This window comes from Embiotoca jacksoni, unplaced genomic scaffold, assembly GCF_022577435.1.
Source record: "Embiotoca jacksoni isolate LCO1_2020_lvr unplaced genomic scaffold, fEmbJac1.0.p SCAF_4, whole genome shotgun sequence".
Taxonomy (NCBI): domain Eukaryota; kingdom Metazoa; phylum Chordata; class Actinopteri; family Embiotocidae; genus Embiotoca; species Embiotoca jacksoni.
In genome coordinates, this window is record NW_027185392.1 from 2,516,279 (window position 1) to 2,540,213 (window position 23,935).

A 23,935-nucleotide genomic window follows, 5' to 3' on the forward strand; every position below is an offset into this window, starting at 1 on the left:
TTAGAGCAATTGCCTCACAGTGAGAAGTAACTTGAGGTGTGTGATGTCAGTTCAGAAAAAGGTCATACTCCAAAAAGTCATGAAAAGTCATCCAAAATATCCAAAGTATGTCGTCCAAAATATTCAAAGTATGTCATCCAAAATATTCAAAGAAAAGTCATCCAAAAAGTGACCCAAAATTCATTTTTGTACAGAGTATATTGTATAGAGTATATATTATAGAGTATAGAGTATAGAGTATATGGTATAGCCAGGGCGATGCGGCTAAGTGTGATGTTTACAGGAAGTTGATGTTTAAGGTCAAATGATGCTCCAAACCTCATGAAACTTGCGTCAAGCACCAACTTTCATGAGTTTTTGAAGATGTTTAAGCCGCCAAAAAAAGCCTTTTTTAAAAAAAGAAGAATAAGGAACAAAATCGAGAAAAAAAATAAAACTGCAAGCAGGATTATGCCGACCCTCGCGTGCTGCACGTCGGGGAGCCAGCGGCCCCGACCCGCTGAATCCCCGATGTGAAGCTGCGAGGGCCCGCAGATCACTGCTTGCAGTTTTAATTTATTTTACCTCCTGTTTAAAATCTGTTTGAAAGTTATGACGAATAAAAATCATCAAAACACAAAAGATTTTCAGAATCACAATTTCTTGTTTGAAATTTAAGTTATAACAGAATAAAGCTTTAAATTTACTGATGATCATGTTTGCATGTCCATGTATGTTCATGTGTTCATGTGTGTTCATGTGTGTTCATGTATGTTCATGTGTTCATGTGTTCTATGTTCATATGTTTATGTATGTTCATGTATGTTCATTTTTGTTTACTGCCATCCTCAGAGGGGCATTCAGTGTAACTTTCCTGTCATTTTTACCTGTGTGACATCACCACTGTGGGCGTGTCTGAACGGCTCAGAGAGGCTGATTTACAGCTGAGCTGGATCAACGTTCAGAAAGTGAACAGTGGACCAGAACCGGGATTGAGTTCTGTGGACCCTCAGCCTGGTCCAGCTCAGCAGCAGTGGCGGGAAACAGGAGGAGCTTCTTATTTTCTACTTTCTCTGAACAGCATCACTGTTATCCGTCTTCCGTCTTCCTGGATTAGGTCTGCTCCTATTCATCACATCCAGCCCCGCCCAACGCCACCGGACTGGAGGATCAGCAGCCGGCACTCAGCGACCTACAGTCCGCAGAGGCGACGATGGCGGCGGCTGCGGAAAGAGGAGCAGTCCGGGGAGCAGCGCTCCCTCCGAGTCCAGCGGCGGCGGAGGTTCCGTTGGTGGAACAGTCGGCGGGCTCCGGTGCTGCCGGGGAGCCAGATGGCCACGTCCCGGTACCGATGAACCTGTTTGCGACCTGGGAGATTGACCGGTCCTCTCCGAGCTGCGTGCCCAGGTAAGAGGATTGATGTTCGGCCAGAGAGCAGGAGGAGGAGGAGGAGGAGGATGAGGAAGAAGAGGAAGGAACTTCATCACAGAGAGGAGAGTTGTCTGCGTGCGTGCGTGTGCGTGCGTGCGCGCGTGTGTGTGTGTGTGATAACTTTATAAATTCACTTGAATTGTTCTGCTATCAGTTGATAAACCGGTTCAGACTCTTTGAAGTGGACCTGATAGGATCCAGTCGGATCAGGACTCAGCGGCCCCGGGCAGACACCGCTCTCTGTGGTCAGTGTGTGTCTGTGTATGTTGGTTCTGCTGCTGCTGGATCAGAGACCATCGGACTGGATCCACTCAGCCGCGCTCTTTGAGTGGGTCAGTGACAGGTCACGTGATCACAGGTTCAGGGTTCAGGGTTCAGTTGGACCGACGCTGACGGGTCCTGGATGTTCTGATCGATCTGATTGGCTGATCCTGTCCGTCTTGCTGACAGGAACCTCTGTGTTTCATGTTTAAAACCTGCTCAGCTGTTTTATTCATGAAGTCATCACATCTACAGGTGAGACGCACTGCGCATGTGCAGTGTCAAACCAGGGAACTCGAAAAGTTCTCGTCCCTCTAAGCAGGTGCCATCTTTTATTCTGTTTGTATTTGTCTGAAACTCCGAACACATGTAGGTGTTGTCGTTGTTGATGTTGTTGTTGTCCATAAGCTGCAGCCTCTCCACTGCTGTTTGTAAACATGAAGCTACAGAAAGCAGCTGGTTAACTTAGCTTAGCATAATGACTGGAAACAGAGGGGAAACAGTTAGCTTAGCTTAGCACAAAGACTGGAAACAGAGGGGAAACAGTTAGCTTAGCTTAGCACAAAGACTGGAAACAGAGGGGAAACAGTTAGCTTAGCTTAGCATAAAGACTGGAAACAGGGGAAACAGTTAGCTTAGCTTAGCATAAAGACTGGAAACAGAGGGGAAACAGTTAGCTTAGCTTAGCACAAAGACTGGAAACAGAGGGGAAACAGTTAGCTTAGCTTAGCACAAAGACTGGAAACAGAGGGGAAACAGTTAGCTTAGCACAAAGACTGGAAACAGAGGGGAAACAGTTAGCTTAGCTTAGCATAAAGACTGGAAACAGGGGAAACAGTTAGCTTAGCTTAGCACAAAGACTGGAAACAGAGGGGAAACAGTTAGCTTAGCTTAGCACAAAGACTGGAAACAGAGGGGAAACAGTTAGCTTAGCTTAGCATAAAGACTGGAAACAGGGGAAACAGTTAGCTTAGCTTAGCATAAAGACCCATGATGATCACAGGCTGAAGTCGGAGCCTTGAGCTGCTCGGGCCATCGTCATTGTTTAGTGGAAGTACTTTTTGTTTCATGACGACGTGTTCGAGCGTTCCAGTCGTCTCTTTCGTATTTCATCACTGATGTTTTATTTACAAACCGACACGTTCAGTTGAGGGATTTTTGTTGTTGTTTGTTGTTGTTTATTCTGGGACCAACTGAAAGTCATGTGACCTGACGGACATTTTGATTGGACGATGTTGACGACTCAGTTCAGGCTCTCAGTGAAGTTAAAGTGAATCTGACAGAGAACTACATCTCCCAGACTTCCTCTGACCCTGTGACCTCAGCGATGACATCACATCGCAGCAGCCAATCAAAACCATCTGAAACAGGAGGAGCCTGCTGAAGGCGGAGCAGCAGAGGATCCCTGCTTCCTCTCTGATCCACCTGTCTGTCTCAGGAGGGATTAGCTGCGGGGGTTAACGAGCTCGGCCAATCAGAACTAATCCTCTTAACTGGGCGTGACTCAGGACACAGCAAACATTAGAGATGCAGCCTTTAAAAACGGTTCCATTGGTGATTATTGGAGGTGATTAATTATTGTCAGGTTTTATTAACCCTCTGATGTCTCTGTGTGACATCATCAGGCTGTTTGTTCCAGCTGATCTCAGGTCAGACTGAACTAAAACACTCACCTGGTATCAAAAAGCCTCTCGTATCTGTCTGAAGACTCTTAAGATGAAAACGATCAAACAAACAAACAATTTGAGGAGCTGAAGCTTCAAATGAATCAATAACAACACGAACGTATTCACAGGTCAACACAAAGAAAATTAAAAATTACAATAAAATATTAACCAAAGGAAACCAGTCTTTAGTATCGTGGCTCCGCCCACCTGTCGCTCAAAGCTCCAGATTTCTTCTATGCTACGCTAAAGGACGGACCAATCAGAGACCAGTGGGCGTGGCTCACATAAGGTGGTCAATGCTGATTGGTTAAAGGCCTGAGGTCGACGCCCAGCAGTAGGCACTGCAGAGAAAAAAGATTCATCTCTGAGATTTATCTGGTGACCCTTTGGCGGGCTGCGACCCTCAGATCTGTGTGTGTGATGTGTGTGATGTGTGTGTCTTTTGTTTGTCCTTAGACTCTGCAGTCTGACCCTGAAGAGGTTGATGGTTTTACGGGAGTTGGACCGAGAGCTCGGCTCCGTCGTCATCGCTGTTAAAATCCAGGTGAGAACACTTTCTGTTTCCATGCAGGTCAACGACCAATCATAAGAGTCCTCATCACCTGATCTGATCTGATCTGATGTCATCCGTCTTCAGGGCTCCAAGCGGACTCTGAGGTCCAACGAGTACCTGGTTCCTGCGGACGGCCTGATGGAGACGGACCTGGAGCTCACCTTCTCGCTGCAGGTCTCACCTTTATCATTGCTGCAGGATCCACTCCACCTGGTTGTCATGGTGATCAGGGAGGATCCAGGTCTCCTTTGCTGTAACTTCATGTTGTGTCAGTCGTGTCTGTCCTGACAGGAAGCGGTGGGCGTCTCCTGTCTTTCAGTACCCTCACTTCCTGAAGAGGGACGTCAACCGTCTGCACTTGATGCTGCAGAGGAGGAAGAGGTACAAGAACCGGACCATCCTGGGCTACAAGACCCTCGCCGTGGGGGTCATCGACATGACCGAGGTACGGCCAATCAGTGGGGAGAACTCCTCCTTTCAAATTAAAAGCCTTCCTTTCAAAGTAAAATCAAACTCCAGGTTTTTACAGTGAAACATCATCAGGAGACACTTTTACTTTGACAGCTTCACCTCTGTGTGTGGGTGTATGTGTGTGTCGTCTCCCAGGTGATGCAGCATCCGACAGACGGAGCCCACATCCTTGGTCTCCATAGCAACCTCAAGGATGCTTCAGTGCGTGCAGCAGAGCTGAGTGTCCATTCTCTCTCCAGCCAGCCAATTGAACAAGAGGACACAAGTGGTCTCCATGGCAACAAGACCAAGGCATCAGGTAGGAGAACAGAGGATGCGACCTTTTGTCAGTCTGACAGCCTGCGGCGCTCCTAACATACCGGCTGCTGATTGGTCGGAGGCTGAGTACACGGATGGTAACTGATCATGTGACTTTGTCCTCAGTGTCCCCAACAGACCAGAGAAACACAACACAGACACAAAGACACACAACACTGATACAGTTGTCCATCACTTTGTGTTTGTTGATCTGAGTGTTTGTGTTTGTTGATGTTTGTGTTTGTTGTGTTTGTTGATCTGAATTTTTGTGTTTGTGTTTATTGATTAAAGTGTTTGTGTTTGTTGATTAGAGCGATTGTGTTTGTTGTGTTTCTGTTTCTTGTGTTTGTTGATCTCAGTGTTTGTTGATCAAAGTGTTTGTTGATGTTTGTGATTGTTGATGGGAGTGTTTGTTGATCTGAGTGTTTGTTTTTGTTGCGTTTGTGGAGCTGATAGTTTGTGTTTGTTGTGTTTGTTGATCTGAATTTTTGTGTTTGTGTTTATTGATTAAAGTGTTTGGGTTTGTTGTGTTTCTGTTTCTTGTGTTTGTTGATCTCAGTGTTTGTTGATTAAAGTGTTTGGGTTTGTTGTGTTTGTGCTCCCACAGATCACTCTCCTGACATGGAGAACTACTGGGAGGATGATGACGACAGCTTCTCCTCCGAACAGGAAGGAAGTGACGACGCGGCACCGTCTCAGGTGGCTGACCGCTCCTCGTACCTGTTTCCCTGACACACTTACAAGTATATGCTAACATTTAGCATGTTGGCGCTAACAGCATGCTACCATGTGAAGAGGGTAACTTTGACCTGTAGGTGGCACTAGAGGATTACATCCCTGAAGGTCTGAGGACTCATCCTGAAGGGAACATGAATTCAGCACCAATAATTGAACAGTAACAAACTGTGAAACAGTGAAAGCAGCAGCTGACGTGGATAAAGCTGCCGCGCTGTAACAGTGACTTCCTGTTTCAGGACATGTTTGATGATGATGATGATGATGTCCAGGGAAAGACAAAAAAATCTCACAGGAAAATGATCCGAACCACCTCCCTGACACAGGTGAGGACCTGTGTGTTGTGTTAGAACAGGTGTGTTGTGATAGAACAGGTATAATGGGATAGAACTGGTGTGTTGTGTTACAACAGACTTATTGTAAATTGCTTTGGATAAAAGCGTCAGCTAAATGAAATGTAATATAATGTAACAGATGTGTTGTGATAGAACAGGTGTGTTGTGTTAGAACAGGTCTATTGTGTTAGAACAGGTCTGTTGTGTTAGAACAGGTGTGTTGTGATAGAACAGGTGTGTTGTATTAAAACAGGTGTGTTGTGTTAGAACAGGTCTATTGTGTTAGAACAGGTGTGTTGTGATAGAACAGGTGTGTTGTGTTAAAACAGGTGTGTTGTGTTAAAACAGGTGTGTTCTGCAGCTGCTGTTTGATCTGTCCGTTTTATTTCTTCTGTTTTCAGCAGCCAAACTTTAAGCAGAAGTTTGTGGCTCTGCTGAAGAGATTCAAAGTCTCTGACGAGGTTTGTATCCAACATTCAGACTTGTTTGTCCTGTGAACACACGGGGCTGATGCAAAATGATTTTTTTTTTTTTTTTTTTTTTTCTATTTTCAAACATTACCGCACTCTGTTCTGTTCTTTCAGTTGTAGAATTGTTGTAAATGTCATTGAGGTTTTGAATGAGGTTTTCTGACCTCTAAAACAAAACGCAGACGTTCTGGTTCTCCTCTCTCTAAGAATACTTGTGTCTGATTGGCTGGCAGCACAGTTCAGGAGCACCTGTTGTTTCCTGATTTAAAAGTCAGTCTGAACCATAGACTGTAAATAAAACTGTTCATATGTCTGGGTCTGAAAAGTGAAGCCTTAAACTGCAGTACTTCTGAGGGCCACTAGGGGCTGTCTCCAATAGACTCCTATTGAAAAAGCAAGTTCTCCACAGAAATACAAAGTCAGTGAATGTTTTCCACAAGTCATCATGGTGTCATTAGATAAATTCCCTCCTTCTGTGTTCTGGTGGTCTTTGCTGGGAAAACTTTATTTCATATTAGGACTCCAACAGATATATTTGGGGGTGGGACTCTTTGATTGACAGGCCTGGGGCGCAGTTAGGTTTCCGTATTGGTGGACAGGGTGTGGAGGACCACAGGAACCCAAGTGACTATATTTGGACGAGCTGGGAAGGAGCCCAAGAACAAATATGATGAGTCCGTCTCCTGCAGGTTATGGACTCAGACCCGGTGGGACAGAGTCAGGACATGGAGGAAGACCTGGACCTCCTGTACGACAGTCTGGAGGTTTACAACCCGAGCGACAGCGGTGCCGAGCTGGACGACAACGACAGCATCCAGAGCACGCCCAAACCCAAACTCAGGTCAGCCGGGAACATCTTTCCGGCTGTTTTTAATCATTTGTTCCCATGTTTTAATAATTTATTCCCACGTTTTAATAAATTCTTCCCACGTTTTAATAAATTTCTTCCCACATTTTAATAAATTGTTCCCACATTTTTAATAATTCGTTACCACGTTTTTAATCATTCATTCCCACGTTTTAGTAATTCATTCTGGGTTCTGATGGTTCTGATGTGGTTCCTGCCTGCAGGCCGTTCTTCGAGGGCGTTCCTCAGTCGGGTTCTCCGACTGAAATCGGGAATGTCAAGAGTCAGTGGAACCAGCAGAGAGAACGAACTGCAGCTGTGAGTAAACTGCATACTAACATTAGCTAATCACCATGCTAACGTTCTGTATGTTGACATGTTACATCTTTCTATGCTAATATCTGTAGAAACTGAAAGTCGAGCCAATGCTAACGTTAGCATGTAGCTCAAATTACATCTTGATGGAAACAGTGTGTAGCTGCAGTGTAGGTCACACTGTGTGTTTCTGTTGTTGTCAAGCAGGCAGCAGAGTCTCCTGGAGCTCAGGGTCCCCGGTTCCCCGAAGAGCCCCGAAGGGAGGAGGCTGGCGCCAGGGTGAGTCTGGACCAGGACCTGGTGGTTATCACACACATATACCCCTTTGTTTGGCTGTCTTTGTGGGGACATTCAGAAGTCCCTAAACCACCCCATCCCCCAACTCCCTCCATCACTCTGTCCCCACTTTGTCTAAATGTCCTCACTTTGTCTAAATGTCCCCACTTTGATGGTTAAACTTTGTGAACTGGTCCTCATAAAAATAGTTGTACAAAAAAACACACACACACACACTCACACACTGGTTTCCTGCTGGATGCTCTTCTTCCTGTCTCCACAGGAAGTTGAGGAGGAGGTTGCTGTGGGAACGGATGCAGGCCTGGCCACCAAAGTCTGTAAAACTGAGTGTCAGACACACATGTCTCCAAGGTACACACACACACACACACACACACACACACACACACACACACACACACACACACACACACACACACAGATCAGTTATGATGTCACATTGACAACCCTGATGAGGACGAGCTGTCTTCCAGGTGTGTCAGGACAGCTGCTGTAAAAACATGTCAGCCAGATGTGCGTAACAGGTGTGTGTGTGTGTGTGTGTGTGTGTGTGTGTGTGTGTGTGTGTGTGTGTGTGTGTGTGTGTGTGTGTGTGTGTGTTTTCTCTCCGCAGTAAGACAGGAAGTCAGGCGTCCCGCCACTCGCGGGGCATCTCCATGAAGGACAGACAGAACTCGAGAGGGATAGACAGGACGAGCAGTGTGGACAGTGAGATGTCGTGTGACTACAGGATACCTGCTCCACAGGTGAGACAGCTGCAGGGACCCCGTTTCACCAACTGATGTCACTGTTGCTGCTGTTTGTTTGTTGTTTGTAAACACTCACGGGTCTTTCTTGGTCTTTATTTGGACATGTCTTTCAGTGTGGACATGTGGTGAGGTCCTGAAGGCCTGAGTGAGGGTTGGGATGCGGGTCAGAACCAGGTCGGGGTCTTCAGGACTCATGTGTGTCTCTGTGTCCTCAGGTCGCCAGGAAGTCCGTTCTGGATCAGCTGAACCACATCCTGTTCTCTGACGACCAGATACCCGAGTCCATCATCCTGATCAACACCACCGACTGGCAGGGACAGGTCTGTCTGTCCAACTGGCCAACTGTCTGTCCACCTGTCTGTCCACCTGTCCAACTGTCTTTCTCTCTGTCTCTTCAGTACCTGTCGGAGGTCCTCTTCGATCAGCCAATCGTGTGCACCGTCTCAGCTGCAGATGTTCAGGCCGCCTTCAGCGCCGTCATGAGCCGCCTGCAGAGATTGTACGAATAATCTGCTTTAATCCTCAAGTTAAATATCTGACACCTCCACACCGCGTCTCACCTGGTCCCACCTGGTCTCAGCTGGTGTCACCTGTCTGTGTTCTGCAGCTGTAACTGTAACTCCCAGACTCCGCCCACAGTGAAGGTGGCAGTGGGCGGAGACCAGAACTACCTCAGCACCATCCTCTGCTGCTTCGTGGAGCAGCTGGCCAGCAAGACACCCGATTGGCTGAACTACGTCCGCTTCCTTATTCTCCCCATCGGTACACGCACGTACACGCACGTACACACACGCACGCACACACAGACACACACACACACACACACACACACACACACACACACACACACACATATCAGTGTATGATCAGTTGGTGGGAACTTTCCCATGATGCTCCTTGTTTCCGTCTCATCAGCAGGAGCCCACCCGCTGGCCAAGTACCTGTCCTCTGTGGACGGGAGGTTCAGCAGCCTGTTCATGGACGCTGGCTGGAGGGAGCTGTTTGGACGTCCAGAACCGCCTCCTCTCGGTACGTCTACAGCAGATTCTGGTGACCTCTGACCTTTAGTGAACGTACAGTGAAACAGCAGGAGTGGCCGGAAACTAAATTAAGTCACTGAATCAGAAAGACAACATCAGAGCGTCAGTCTGAGGACATCCGTCACTGACTAACTGATGGAGGAACACCATTGGTTGGCCAAACGCTACGACTTCCTGTGTCCATTTCAGATCAGAAGCCCTTTTTTCAAATTAAAAGTCCTTTTATATTCTGTTGAACCAGACGAGAGTGGATCAATAATTTCAGATTGTTCCTGAACGCAGCACATTGATGCAATCTGAACCTTTTAATTCACCTTGTATACCTGGTTGTGATTGTGTCTTTAATATCTCCAGGACAGACTGGAACTGTCTCACAGGGTGAGACCTCAGGTCTCCGTCCGTCCTCTGGGACGAACCTCCTGATCTGAATCGTTTCTTTTTGTTGGACAGATCCGGTGGGCGTCGCCAGTCGGGTGTCTCAGTATCTGTCCGGAGCTGCCATCTCTCACCTGTGTCCGATCTCAGAGGCCATGCTGACCTGCAAACACAAGAGGTGTGTTAATGTTGTCTTAGTGTCGCTGCTCTTCGGTACGTCTGTCTGTCTCAGCTCGTCCAAATATGGTCAAAGATGGCGACCACTGACTTAGACAAGCAGTTCACGCTGCTGCTACCCTGATGTCATTGCCGTAGCAACACCGGCAACGAGTACGACTGGCCAATCAGAGGCACAGTCAGTCTGCATCTAGTCAGAGCATCTAGTGGACATCAGAGGAGCTGCAGCGAGACGTTTAATCAGACCGACTAAATGTGTATTGTTGGACTGGTCTTCCTCTGCAGCCCTGATGAAGACTCCTACCAGAAGTTTGTTCCGTTCATCGGGGTAAGAAATGCTCCATCGCCACTTCTGCATCTTATTTTGGTAGGACGGCAGGAAGTCATCTGTCCTGTATCTGTGTTCTCAGCTGGTGAAGGTTGGCATCGTGGAGCCGAACTTCCTGTCCACCTCAGGTAGACACACCACTCTCCCGACCCCCCTTTCCCTCAGTGACCTCTGACCTTTGGATCAGTCAATCCTGACTGTGTTTAATGTCCTCCCTCCACAGTGGACTCTGATGACATCATCCTGGGATCTCCTCCCCAAACAGGAGCACAGATCAGCATCACCTCCACCCCTCCTCTCTCCCCCTCCTCCAGGTACTTCCGGTTTACAACTTCCTCTTAACGAAGGCTGGTCCTCTGTGTTCGTTGTCATGACATCCTGCCTCTCTTCATCCTCCTCCTCCTCCTCCTCCTCCAGCTGTCCCACGGAGGTGATGGGTCTGCAGGTGGACTACTGGACCAGTCAGGGAGGAGGAGGAGGAGGAGGAGAGAGGAGGAAGGATGTGGGGATGAAGAACACTCTGAAGAGCAACTTCCGCTCCCTGCAGGTGTCGAGACTCAGCGAAGGAGAACTGATGAGTATGACGGTGGTGACAAAGGAGAAGAACAAGAAAGGTGAGGAGAAGGAGGAGGAGGGTGGGCTCGATGAAGGTGATGATCAACGGGATGACGATGATAATGATGATGATGATGGTCTGTGTGTCAGTCATGTTCCTCAGTAAGAAGACCAAGGAGAAGGAGGCGGAGTCAAGGAGTCAGCTGATTGAAGGAATCAGCAGGTTGATCTGTACCTCCAAACACCAACATACACTCAGAGGTACACATACACACACACACACACACACACACACACACACACACACACTCAGAGGTACACACACACACACACACACACACACACACACTCTGAGGTAGACGCGGTGCTAGCCCGCTAGCATGTTAACTGTAGATGTAACCACGATACGTTCAGATCATCAGCTGATCTTCTTCACATTTTCAACTGAAAGTCGTATTTTTCACCTTTTAAAGGCACATTCTGCTTTATTTTAGCTGCTGCCTCTGTGGGTCACACTAACTTTAAGTCTCCTCCCCTCCCCCTCTTCCACACCTCCACCCACCTCCCAGTCTCCATAGACGGGGTGGGGTGGAACGATGTGAAGTTTTTCCAGCTGGCGGCTCAGTGGCCGACACACGTCAAACACTTTCCTGTTGGGATCTTCAGCTACAACAAGCCCTGAACCTCCTCTTCATCTCCTCCTCTTTCTCTCCTCCTCCTCCTTTCATCACCATGTTAAAAAGAAACAATAATAAGTTGTTTGTTTATATTTACAGACTGCTGTTTACCGTAAACGCTGTACAAAGCGTCATGTGTGTTTCATGTTAATAATAACACAGTTTGTATGTTGATCTGATTCTTCATCATTTTCTGGGCTGTTATAGTTATGTGGAGCATTATGTGGAACATTACAGTACTGTAATGTTTCTGGTGTATTATTTACAGTCGACGTGACATATTCTGGTGGTTTCTGTACCGTGTTACACCTCCTCTCTACAGCTTCTAGGTGGCGCTCTGCTCATAACGAGCTGTTTTTAGTGGGCGTTCCTCGAGCTTATTAATTAATCAGATGACTGTGGCTCCCTAAACTCATCGGCAAATTCGACTTTACCGTCAGAGACCAGAGACGTGACGGCAGCGCTGACCGATTCAGAGACATCAGACAACGACCAACCACCTCGGTCAACCGCATCAACGTTTTTTATCAACTTTCATAATGGGCGTAACCACGGCCTTTTTGGGGGTTGTGTCGCGCCAATACTGAGAAAACACCAATCTGTCCCCCCAATATTGATTAGAAAATATGTTACATGTAATCTCCTTTTGTGAACAGTCAACACTTCTGGTTCTTGTTATTTGCTGTATATTTTCAATTTATTTCCCATTGTGAAGGAAAACCTAATTGTGTGACTCCCCCCTCCCAGAGTACACTTGGTTGCGCCCATGCTTTCTTCATAGCTAGCTGGCTAGTTGGTCAGTCAGAGGAGGGCAACAGAAGGAGAATAACAGGAAGTAACAGATAACTGACATCTCCGCTGACTGTTACCACTGTACAACGTACACTTTATAGACTTTTAGCTAAATTAGCTAACCAGCGTCCGCCTTGTTTTGCTACTGACAGGTTCAAAGTGTGATTATAAGTGTTAGTCTACAGAAAGGATTCCAACAATGTTAGACCTTTCTGTTTGATCAGAAAACAGCTATAATATCGCTCTGCTCGAAGCCACCAGACTCCATTAATAAAAACAGTAATTTAACGTGTAGAACACTGGATTGAGTCTGGTGGCTTTGAACAGAGCGATATGGGACAGTAGGTATGTAGCCTAACATCCACAATACAGACATATTGCTTGCTGTCAGTGATATTTAGTTTGACGTTTTCATGATATTTTGGACAACATGTCAGGATCCCTGTCTGTCCAAGTGTGTTCTCCTGTCCTCTCGTTTCTGTCATTCCCTGTGTTTGTTTTCATGTGTCTTGTGCGTTTTGTTTTGGTCTGTGTCTGGTGGGCGTGGTCTCTCTCCCCTTCCACTCCTCCGGACGGCTGGCACAGCTGCATTTCACTGATCACCGCCTGACAGTATTTTAACCCCACTGTCCTGCGTTGGGATTCAGAGACAATATCTAGACACCTCCCCTCTCAGCAAACACGCACACAGATAACTCCATGAAACTCCACAACTTTATTATATTCAATAAAACAGTTTGTTTTTCTTCAATATTCCTGCTTCTGTGTATGTTCTATTTATACTATACTATGTCATCCAAATTGTGAATAAAAATGTCCTACGATAGTATGACATTTTTATTATATATTGGACATATTATAGTATGACTTTTTCATGATAGTTTTGGACAACATACTATAGTATGACATTTTTTGCACATTTTGGATGACATTTTTATGACATGTTTTGTGCATATATATATATATATATTAGCTGTATATGTTTAATTTTGAATGTTTATTTATGTTTTATATGTCTATTTATATCTGTCTGTTTTAGTTTTTGCACATTGAGAGAGAAGTTACGTTACGATTTCCTTCAGTCGGTTTATTGAAAAACTTTTTGTTTTTAAATTACTTTTAAACCCGTTTGTTGTAAATATATCACGTTTTGTTTTCACTATTAAAATAAAGTCTGTTAGTTGATTTCGTTCTGTCAGAAAGTGACCTGTTTATATTTCACAAGCTGATAAAGAGCAGCTCCACCTGCCGCCATCAGGTGAAAAATTTGGAAGAGATATAACATTAGATCAGATAACATTCACTTCTACAGTACCGCTATCAGCAACACCACCATACTAACTGGCAGTTGAGGAAATAAATCTAAAAGATGCATTAACCTTGGGGGCAGGAATTGTACTACAATACTTGAAAGAAACAGGATTGAGTAAACGAATTTAGGTCACCGAATTGATACAACTCCTTTTTTTATTTATTTATTTATTATTATTATTATTATTATTATTATTATTATTATTATTATTATTATTAATTTCGTTTATTTTTTGTAAAGGGATAGATTACTCTGGTCCACACTCCAACACAGTAGGTCACGGTCATGCACCTTTCACTGGATGCCATCCGCCATAAAACTTAGAAGAAGAACAAGAAGCCATCAGGTGGCGCTGTGGTGTTTTACTTTTGGAAGTGAAACGACCCGTTCTTCCTCTTCCGGTATTTCTGACAACATGGCGGCCTTGTGCAGGGTCGTGTCCATCCTCCGGTCCGGAGTCCGGCTCTCCTGGCGCGGGCTCAGTTCGGAGTCCGGCGGTTCTTCCGGCAGCGAGCAGCCCGCCGCAGAAAGACCCAGATCCGGTTTCGCTGCCGCCTTCGACCAGCAGTCGGAGCTCCGGCGGGAGGTGAAGATCTCCACGGCCGGTCTGAGCAGCTCCTCCGCCGGCCAGGAGGAGAGCTTCGCCTCGTTGCTCCGCCGGTCCCCGCTGATCCAGATGGGACCTGCCAAGGACAAGGTGGTGGTCGGGAGGATCCTCCACGTGGTCCAGGACGACCTGTATATCGACTTTGGCGGGAAGTTCCATTGCGTGTGCCGGCGACCGGCGTCCGGAGGGGAGAAGCTGCAGCGGGGCACCAGGGTCCGTCTGCGGCTGCAAGACCTGGAGCTCACCAGCCGCTTCCTGGGAGCCAACACCGACACCACCCTGCTGGAGGCTCACGCCGTCCTGCTGGGCCCACTTGAAGGGCGGGAGGGACGGGAGCCCCAGAACCGGGACTGAGACTAAAGACTGTGAAACACTGCTGGACTAAAATTGGAGGTTTTCTACTCGGAGTTTGGTGGCGGCGGGCCGGGACTGGAAGGGGGAGCGTGGACCGGTGTGGAGGAAGGAGAGACTGTGCAGACATGACGTCAGTCAGAACTGTGACGTTACAATAATAAATATCTTGTAAACACTTTGTTTGTTTGTTCCTTCGCTATCAGATGAACTTCTCAGAACCTCTGACCTCAGAATCAAACTATGACGTTTACTCATCCGTTGAAGTTTATTCCTGATGATGACGACACAGGCTCCAGGTGTGAAAGTGCATTGTTGTGATTTTGGGGTACTGACTAAAGACTGTATAAAAAAAAGTGGAAGTAACTTCCGAGTGCCACTCGAAGTTGTCTTCAAAAAGCCTCCGACTCCATAGACTCCCATTCAATTTATCTCATGAAATACAAAGTCAGTAAATGTTTTCACAGAGTCACATCAATATCTTAAGTCAGAGTGAAGCCTCCTGCTCAGGTTTGGTTTATTGTCATATTAGTGTTACATGAACATGCCGGTTATACAGACACACGTGTTCAGATCATCATACGTGTCATCATGTCGGTTATAAAGAGATTAATATGTTTTATTGTGGCAGACATGTTCCTCACTGATGATGGAAGACATGCAGGACTGCGGTAGTATTATAATAGTGTAATAGTACTGTAATGGTACTGTGGTAGTGTAATAGTACTGTAGCATATATTATTACAGTATACAGTATTACAGTGCTGTAGTCGATGTAATAGTCGGTCAGCCTCCTCCTCTTCCTCCTCTTCCTCCTCTTCCTCTTCCTCCTCTTCTTCCTCCTTCTCTTCCTCCTGCTCCTGTAGGGGGCGCTCAGCCGATCATGGTCATGCAGAGGAACTGAGGAGAGAACAGGAAGTGTCAGTGGGAGGAGTTACGTGTTTCTGATTGATCGCTGATTGACAGACGTGTTGATAACGATGATCATGTGACCGCCTCTTACATCCGTTATTGGTACAGATACTTAGCGCTGCTCACCGTAACGAGCAGAGTTTCCCGCTGTCGGCCATATTGATTTTTCCCTTGGTGTTGTGAGTCATGGACATTAAAAGTCATCAAACGCTCTCTTCTAAAGCCTTTATAGAACTCCGCCCACCTACAGGTTTTAACGCTAAGAGTTCACGATGTTTTGGTTTGTTTTATCGGTTCGGACGATTTGAAACGTACAAATAAAACATTTCATACCTCCACAATGTTCATCTCCACCTTCCCTGAACCGTCACGCTCCAGCTCCCGGAACACCTCTGATATACACACACACACACACACACACACACACACACACACACACACAACAACACACACACACAAAGATAAATACAACAACATGAAACTTTGGTTTCGAGAAAACAGTCTTCGTCACTCTTCATCACGTACTGAACATGGCCTCCAGTTTGATGAGGCAGCAGGTGAAGTTGTCAAAGTCGATGAGTTCGTTGTCGGCGTATCGAGCGACGAGCGTCGTGTACAGCTTGTTGTTGAGTTTGAAGCCTGCGGACAGAACACAGGTGGTCGAGGTTACTGAGCGTGCTCAGACGTGAGGCAACAACACACCTGGTTGAGGTAACTGAGCGCATTCAGATGTGACTCACCGCCGTTCTCCAACGCCAGGCGCACCTCATAGGAGTTCATGCAGCCGGATTTATCCAGGTCGAACTCTCTGAAGATTCCCTGCAGAGGCAGAGCAAAGACTCACATCGCAGAGCAGCACCCCCTGCTGGGAGGACTTCTTGTTTCCACGGAAACAAGTTCGTCATTACACTGACGGCTTAACAAATGCAGCTCTCAGAATTATTGACGACTGATCAGCTACAGATGTGTGAAGTTAGAAGCTCATCAGTGATGATCAGGGAAACGATCAGAACCAACAGACGTCAATAATCAATAATCAAAACAAACAGGAAACAAACAACAACATCGTCATCACCATGGAAACCAACACAGAGCTACCTGAGGTCAGAGGTCAAGCTGTTCCAGCCCACCTGTGACCTCCAGCAGGTCCATCGGACCGGCCCGGACTCACCAGCCACTTCCGGATCTTGTTCCACAGAATCTGGAACTCAAGCAGACCGAGCCGAGCGCTGCCGTCCTTCTGAGCTCGAGTCAAGGTCAAGTCAAGGTCAAGTCACTCTGTCACACACTAAACTAACGAGTCTCTCTGACCAATCAGGAGGGAGGATACGTCCATGAGGCTGATCATCGCTCTGCAGGACTCCAGACTGAAGCCGTCCGTCTGCAGGTCTCTGTCTGTGAACACAAGGCGGAGCGTCGTAAGTCCACCTGAGCAGGTGTGATCGAACTGATCGATCAGTGAGGAGATCATGTGATCATGTGAATACGGAGCAGGTTCTTATTCACATCATTCCAACGTTTAATGTGGAGTGCTGAGTCAGCAGAGCGTGTGATGGGACCTAAAAGTGCTGACTCGTGCTAGAACACTACCCAGTAACAGCAGGAAGTGAGGAGCAGGGATGTTGTTGTTCTGTCAGGGTCGGACTCACGCTTGGACACGACTCTGTTGAGGATGGTCCGGAGCTCTCTGACTGAGATCTCCATGTCCTGCAGAGAGAAGATACGGTCAGGCTCACAGCATCCAACGTCCTCGTCCTTCAACATCAACACCTTCAACTCACATCTCCGGAAAGTTGAGCGAACATCGACCTGAAGGAGTCGTCAATGTCGCTCTCCGAGAGCTCCTCCTGCAGAGGGGAGAGCAGAAAGGTCAGAGGTCATCACAGATGAAGAAACACTTAAAACATATTCATCTTACTAATGTTATCTATTTGATAACAAAATACAAGAGGTTAAATTCATGTAAACTGTGAATTTAAAGTAAACAGGAAGCAAGTTGAAACCATCAAAGTAAAATGTTTTTTACCTCTTCTTCCAGGCTGGCGACCACGCCGTCGTCCATCTCCCTGCAAGGATTCACACACCGTCACTAAAAAGGCTTTTTACAGGACTGACTTCTTGGTATAAACCTGATATTTGACTGACTCACTCGGTCTCCGTCTGTTTCTCGGTGAACACTCTCAGGACAAAGTCGGCCTCCTTCGAGGGTTCAAAAGTCGACGGCACAATCAGGTACTCGCCGGGCGGGAGGCGGAGCCTGGTGCTCACCTCTCGCAGGTTGATGAAAGTCTCGGAGCGAGCACAGGAGGAGTGACGCAGGAAGAAATCCTTCTTCAAGTGGACGCTGGGACAGCCTCGGTGCTGGACACACGCTGGCGTTAGTTATCTCAAAATAAAAGTTCGATTTTCAAACCCGATGATTGACGGACTTACCTCCTCAGGAATCTGAGAACGACAAGAAACACAGAGGAGGAGTCAGAAAACACTCGACTGTCCCAACGAAACCATCTCTAACAACATGCTGGGATTTTACTTACAGGGTCTGAATATCATCAAAGGTTCTTCTACATTGTTAATGAGGTGTTGCTATGTTGGTACTATGTGGCTGCTAGTATATCAGGTGGTTACTATTGTTACAACACCGTTTGAGGTGGTTACTGCGGTCATTAGGGTGTTTGAAATCGTTGCTAGGGTGTTTCAGATAGTTACTATGTTCACTAGGGTGTTTGAAGTGGTTGCTAGGGTGTTTCAGATGGTTACTATGGTCACTAGGGTGTTAGAAGTGGTTGCTAGGGTATTTAAGATGGTTTCTATGATCCCTGGTGTTGCTGAGGTGATGCTATGCGGTGCTAGCTGAGATGTTCTGGGGTCGTGGGGTAATAGATGTGGTTCCTAGGACGGTGGCTGTTGGATGTTTGCTATGGCGACTGTGAACGGCTTTCCCAGTGTACTATTTATGTGTAGACATCATAGGTTACATCATAACATGACACCTTTATGACCTCTGACCTCATAGATGGCGAAGCCGATGGTGTGCGTGTCCTGGCCGTGGCGGCGGTGGCGGCGACGGTCTTTCTGCATCAGAGCCACCAGGAAGCTGCAGGCGGCCTCGTCGTCCTCTGGGTCATCGTCCTCCTCCAACAGGGAGATCTTATACTGAGGGTTGATCCAGAATGTGTCTGCAGGGAGGCAACAACACCAAGGGTCATTGTGGGATACTTAGTCATGTTAACACGCATAATGACTAACAAGCACCCCCCCCTCCCCCGGTCCTCACTGGGGTGGTTCCTGCAGCCCCCCGCGGTGCTTCCTCTCCTCCAGCTGCCCTCAAACATCGCGGTGGTCCAGAAGCCGGTGGAGTCCTGGCTGAGAGCGTCTGGAGTCAGATTACAGATCTCCAACCGCGAGAACTGACGCAGGAACTCCTGGAAAGACATCCTGTAACACAGACACTAGATTCACTTCCTCATCATTCATTGGCTCTCAGATATGTCCTCTCAGCACCAACATACCAGAACTCTCCGTCCTCCATCTTACACAGCAGGTCGTCTTTCTCTGCAGAGTCCACGGTGTTCCACTCCGACGAGCTGAAACAACAACACTCATTAACCGTCACACTCACGTCTCCTCCACCTGCTTTAAAGGACGAAGCACTGACTTGTCGCTCCAGGCTCCGGTCCACTCCACCTGACCCCAAGGGTTCCTGATCCGGATCAGACGCTCCTGCCGGCCACGGTACTCCACCTGTAGCCATTTAAAACATGGATGTAATATGACTTTATTATTAAAAGTCACAGCTGGATTATAAATTTCTGGTTCTGAATATTAAAACTAGTAATAAAGGACTCATGGATCCGGCAGTGTTAGTGATTATGTGGTGTAACCTGAGCTCACCTGTCTGAGCGCCGTCACTGAGTAGGCGTGGCCTTTAACCAGCTTCTTGAAGGTCACCGCCTCCATGTCGAAGGCGCTGGTGATCTACGGACGGAGCAGACGGTGAATGTGAGAAGGAGTCTAACGAGCAAACACTTCTAACATTCAGCCAAAGATCGAACTTCAAAGACTCTTCAGAGTCAGAAAACTTTCTGTTTCCTCTCAGATTCAAACTTTAAACTGCTTCCTGTCAAAATCAGTGCGTTAAAAGCTGCTCGATATTCTCTGTTTTACTGCGTCTCCTTGTTTCTCTTAACCTCTACAGGAGGAGAGTTAAAGTCAGCCTAATCCACAGAGACACAAACGGAGGAGAGGTGAAGGGGGACTGACGTCGATGGAGCAGCCCAGCAGCGAGCCGCGCTCCAGAGCTTTGCCGATGATACGATGAAGATCTCTGGGAGCCTTTTTCAGCTCGTACATCTCAGACACACCGCCCGTAAAATCCTCGAAACCCTCGGTGGTGCTGCCGCCGGACAACGCCTCGTACGAACCGTTCAACCTCAGGACACACAACAAACACACAAGTCAACACATAACAAATACACAGTCAATACATAGTACAAACCACAAACACAAAATCTCAGAAACATCAGAAACATTTGGAGGAACTCAAACAAACACAGGTGACCCCGTTTCTGCATGAAAACCACACGGATTTATTTCAAAGCTTCTGCTCTCCCAGGCAGGTGGTGCAGATGGGCATAGCTGGTTGTAGCTGGGTGTATTTGGGTGTATTTGGCTGTAGCTGGCTCTCACTTGGCGTAGGCCTTCTCCAGCAGGGCGCTCCAGAACTCCCTTCCTTCCACCGAGTGGACGAACATCAGCTCTCCATCTTTGACCGGCAGCCGGTCGTCGATGACGACGTCCACCCACTCCCCGAACTGCCAGAACTAAGGACAGCAGAGGAGACACAACGCAGACATTTACTTTGAAGGTCTCTCTGAACAGAATTCCACAGCAGAGGAGACATGAACACCTTCGATCAGCCCGAATTTCCCCACTGTGGGATCAATGACGTCAAATCTAATCATCTGGTCCACAAACAGTTTCCGTCTTCGACCACATCAACAGCTGCTGACAAATCTGTAAAACAGTGTGATGTGTTGATGAGTGGCTGATGGGTGGGTGCGGCCTCTGGAAGGTGCAGCCTCACCTGGAAGTGGAAAATGCCGGCGTATTGGTGGTTGAAGCTCTGACCATGAGGAACCACACGATGCAGCAGGTGTTCGTTCAGAGTCAGAGAGCCGATGGCAGCGAGCAGCCAGCAGTCACCTGGAACACAACCAGAGGTAACACGGACACTTTAACTACCTTCAACCGACGCTTCAATTACCTTTAACTGACGCTTCAACTACCTTCAACCGACACTTCATTTACCTTCAAATCAGCCATTTACACTTTCACTGACACTTCATCTCTAGATCTCAGGTGACAAACACTTGAAGTGTCATTACTTCCACTTCCACTGATATCCAACCACACATCAACTTGCTGCAGTGTTGCTCTGATGGCGTTTATAGTTATCCTGATAAAAACGACACTTTTATGAATGAAGTTTGGCACACAGCTATCGTTACTGTTATTATTTAACTGTGCGTGATTGGACGATTCTCTGCTCAGCGTTGAACTGAGCCTCAGCTCCTCTCCCCGGTGACACGCGTTCACATCACCTGGCGGTCACGTTCAGTCGTCGTTATCAGTTTCTTCATTTTTGAAATAAGCTCACGGTACATCAGATCTCTGATCGTTAACGTGTTGTTGATGACGACGACGACCACTCTGACTGGAGGATGAAGAGTTCAGGTTACAGGAAACGTTTGTGCTGACTGAACATCAGCCGACTCCATTATCCTGATGGTCTGTGGGGACACACTAATGCTAAGCTAAATGCTAACAACAAAAACAACATCAGCTTCTTTCCCATTAGGCTGCTAATGTTTTTGGGGGTAATGGAGTTTCCACCAGCAGACATCCATTCTCTGATCAATAAAGCCAAAGTGCTGCCTTCATGTGCTTCCCGTAACATCCTGTTGCAGAAGCTGTGATGTCTGAGAGGACGGATACTCCTGCCAGCTGAAGGTATTCATGAGCTGGATGTTCCAGGAATTAGTCTGCTCCGCTCACATCGATGGGTTTCAAACAATCGTCTGTGATTGGATGAAAGTTTTCTCGTTTCCTCGGAAGGATCTGTGACACAAACCATCAGGTTTAAGACTTAACTAATCCTCAGAGAGAAGGCTAGTTAAACAGGTTAGGGTATGAACTAACTGGTTAGTTGTTGGAGGTTTGGGGCCCCTTGGTCAGTTTCCCTCTTTAACCAGCTCCACAGTCTGGATGTGTTTCTATTATTTTGTCCACCTCCCGTCTCTCAGCGAGGGTGGACGAAAAAATGTAAACACCTCAGTAACAATCTGTGAAAGAATTTAAACACAAAGAGAATTCTAAACCTATATGTAAGGAGTATTGATTATTATTATCGATTATTATTGAGTATCGATTATTTATGATCAATTATTATGAATTATTATTGATTGATTTGATATGTCTGTCCTTCGTGTTCCTATTAAACGCTGAGCTATAATGTCAGCAGCACCCAGCAGGGGGAGCAGAATAACTGAAAAACAGCCAGAAAGCTCTGCTTTTTTTTTTTTTTTACAGATTTTTACAGTAAGGCGGGGAACATACTGATCATTCCTATAAACCCCCCCCCCCCCCCCCTCCACCACCACCACACACACACACACACACACACACACACACACAGTGAGGACTACACCGAGCTGATATATTTGTTGTGTGAGTCACACACACGTTTGTCTTTGCATTAGCAGCATTAGTTCAAACAGTATCTCCTCTGGTTGACCTGACGAGACCTTTACCTCAGGCACCTGCAAGTCTGTCTGCTTGCAGTCAACTGGGCTCCTAGCAACGGTCGTCAGGGAAGTTCCCTCTAAACCACAGACAGCCAAACTGAGAGGGAGGTCACATGACCATCTGACTCACCCAGCGCTCCCTGACAGATGTCAGTCCTGGTGGCTCCGCCCACGATGAACTGAGGGTCCGCTGTCAGCTCCTGTAATAGCCAATCAGAGACACCCGTCTGTCAGACAACTGCTGGACTCCTCAGCTTACTCTTTGCCTGTCTCTGAAGACATTCTGTGTCTCTGATCGTGGACCCGTTAGCTTAAGCCCCTGTTAGTTTCCCACCCGTCCTGGGTTCTGTGGGTTCTGTGTGTTCTCTGGGTTCTACTGGTTCTGTGGATTATCTGGGTTCTATTGGTTCTGTGTGTTTTGTATGTTCTCTGGGTTCTACTGGTTCTGTGTGTTCTGTGGGTTCTGGTTCTCACCGTCGGTCTCTTCCACTCCACCCCTTTGGTTTTGGCCGTGAAGGGCCCGAGTTCCTTGAAGCCCAGCGAGGCTGGCTCTGTGGGGAACATGGGGTCCTGGAACAACGACCCGTTCAGCAGACAGTCCTCCTTCAGGGCCTGGAAGTTCTGGTTCAGGTGGTGGACGGACTGCTGCACCGAGCCCAGACCTCCAGCTCGGGCCCGGTCTCTCTGGATCCGCTCTGACATGCCTGAAGTCATACTGACGGTGGTTCTGTCCGAGCTGAGAGGGGAACAGAGTCTGTTACACGAGTGTAAACAAGTTCTGACCCTAAACTGAACAGACCCATCGATATCTGTCTTCAGTTGTGAGACCGACTGATAAATAGAACCCCCTGCTTTTATTCAGGACATGAAGAATACACTCGGACCGGTCCGGACCTGGAAATATCAGAACCGCATGTTTTTAGGAGGCTTTTTGTCTGATTCATCATTGAGTGTTTCTGGACCAGAACCAGCACCAGGCTGACCCGGCACTTTCATTCAGTGTCATGAGGCTCGCTACAAACTGCTGAGCTCACAGAACACCGGATCCATTCATGAAATCACACAAAGAACCCGACTGACCGCTTCGCTTTGGTTCCCTTTGTTCCACACGGAACCTGGTTCTGACTTCACAGGTCCAGAAACCTGCAGCCTCAGAACAGATCCGTCAGAATCGTCACACAGGCGAGACCTGCAGCCGTGACCCGGTCTGGTGGTTCGGAAGGTTTTTCTGGAACCAGGTTTCACTGATTTAATAAAAGCTCTTATTTTGAAGGTTGTTTACACTTCCTGCTGAGGAAACACCTTCATCAGTCTGCTGACGCTGCGCGAGGAGCGCTCGGATTGGTTAATAAGCACAATGATGTAATCAGAGTTTCTGCTGAATCAAAATAAAAACGGTGAAAACGACAGGTGGGACTCACATGTACCAGAAACAACGAACAAACGGACCGGTCCGACCCGGTTCGGCTCACAGATACGCGTCCAACCAGCAGCAGACTCAACGGTTGTGTCCAGGTCCTCCGGGTCTCCTGGTCTGCACCGAGTCCCTGTCCGGGATGCTGCTGAAGAGGCTTTGATGCAGCAGCGGAGGGGCGG

At 47.3% G+C, this 23,935-nt stretch overlaps 3 protein-coding genes across 4 annotated transcripts; 2 read left to right on the top strand and 1 right to left on the bottom strand.

The window, feature by feature from the left end:
* The first annotated feature begins 997 nt into the window (after positions 1 to 997).
* On the top strand, positions 998 to 13,536 carry LOC138209532 (phosphofurin acidic cluster sorting protein 1-like). The gene is made up of 24 exons (XM_069168184.1): positions 998 to 1,386; positions 3,795 to 3,882; positions 3,976 to 4,065; positions 4,211 to 4,336; positions 4,498 to 4,660; positions 5,267 to 5,358; positions 5,634 to 5,720; positions 6,131 to 6,190; positions 6,889 to 7,040; positions 7,271 to 7,364; positions 7,569 to 7,640; positions 7,921 to 8,009; positions 8,272 to 8,404; positions 8,623 to 8,727; positions 8,806 to 8,906; positions 9,015 to 9,169; positions 9,323 to 9,436; positions 9,898 to 10,000; positions 10,285 to 10,327; positions 10,410 to 10,455; positions 10,551 to 10,641; positions 10,745 to 10,941; positions 11,033 to 11,143; positions 11,452 to 13,536. The coding sequence occupies exons 1-24, from the start codon at positions 1,193 to 1,195 to the stop codon at positions 11,562 to 11,564; spliced, it is 2,619 nt and encodes an 872-aa protein (XP_069024285.1). The 5' UTR covers positions 998 to 1,192; the 3' UTR covers positions 11,565 to 13,536.
* A 533-nt stretch (positions 13,537 to 14,069) lies between these two features.
* Positions 14,070 to 14,800, top strand: mrps28 (mitochondrial ribosomal protein S28). Its single transcript, XM_069168475.1, has one exon. It carries the CDS (start codon positions 14,079 to 14,081, stop codon positions 14,622 to 14,624), a length of 546 nt encoding a protein of 181 aa, XP_069024576.1. The 5' UTR covers positions 14,070 to 14,078; the 3' UTR covers positions 14,625 to 14,800.
* Positions 14,801 to 15,103: 303 nt separating this feature from the next.
* LOC138209703 (calpain-1 catalytic subunit-like) lies at positions 15,104 to 23,929 on the bottom strand. Of its 2 annotated transcripts, none has more exons than XM_069168474.1 (22): positions 23,767 to 23,929; positions 22,814 to 23,075; positions 22,470 to 22,539; positions 20,620 to 20,738; positions 20,223 to 20,356; positions 19,797 to 19,965; positions 19,428 to 19,511; positions 19,192 to 19,277; positions 19,046 to 19,120; positions 18,811 to 18,971; positions 18,543 to 18,712; positions 17,967 to 17,978; positions 17,683 to 17,894; positions 17,560 to 17,599; positions 17,315 to 17,380; positions 17,183 to 17,240; positions 16,864 to 16,928; positions 16,705 to 16,773; positions 16,274 to 16,352; positions 16,059 to 16,172; positions 15,867 to 15,925; positions 15,104 to 15,521 (listed from the first exon to the last, which is right to left on the bottom strand). In XM_069168474.1, the coding sequence occupies exons 2-22, from the start codon at positions 23,051 to 23,053 to the stop codon at positions 15,495 to 15,497; spliced, it is 2,109 nt and encodes a 702-aa protein (XP_069024575.1). In that variant the 5' UTR covers positions 23,054 to 23,075; positions 23,767 to 23,929; the 3' UTR covers positions 15,104 to 15,494. The 2 variants fall into 2 exon arrangements, with proteins under 2 accessions (XP_069024575.1, XP_069024574.1); XM_069168473.1 differs by having other exon boundaries at positions 23,761 to 23,929.
* Between the last annotated feature and the right edge of the window lie 6 nt (positions 23,930 to 23,935).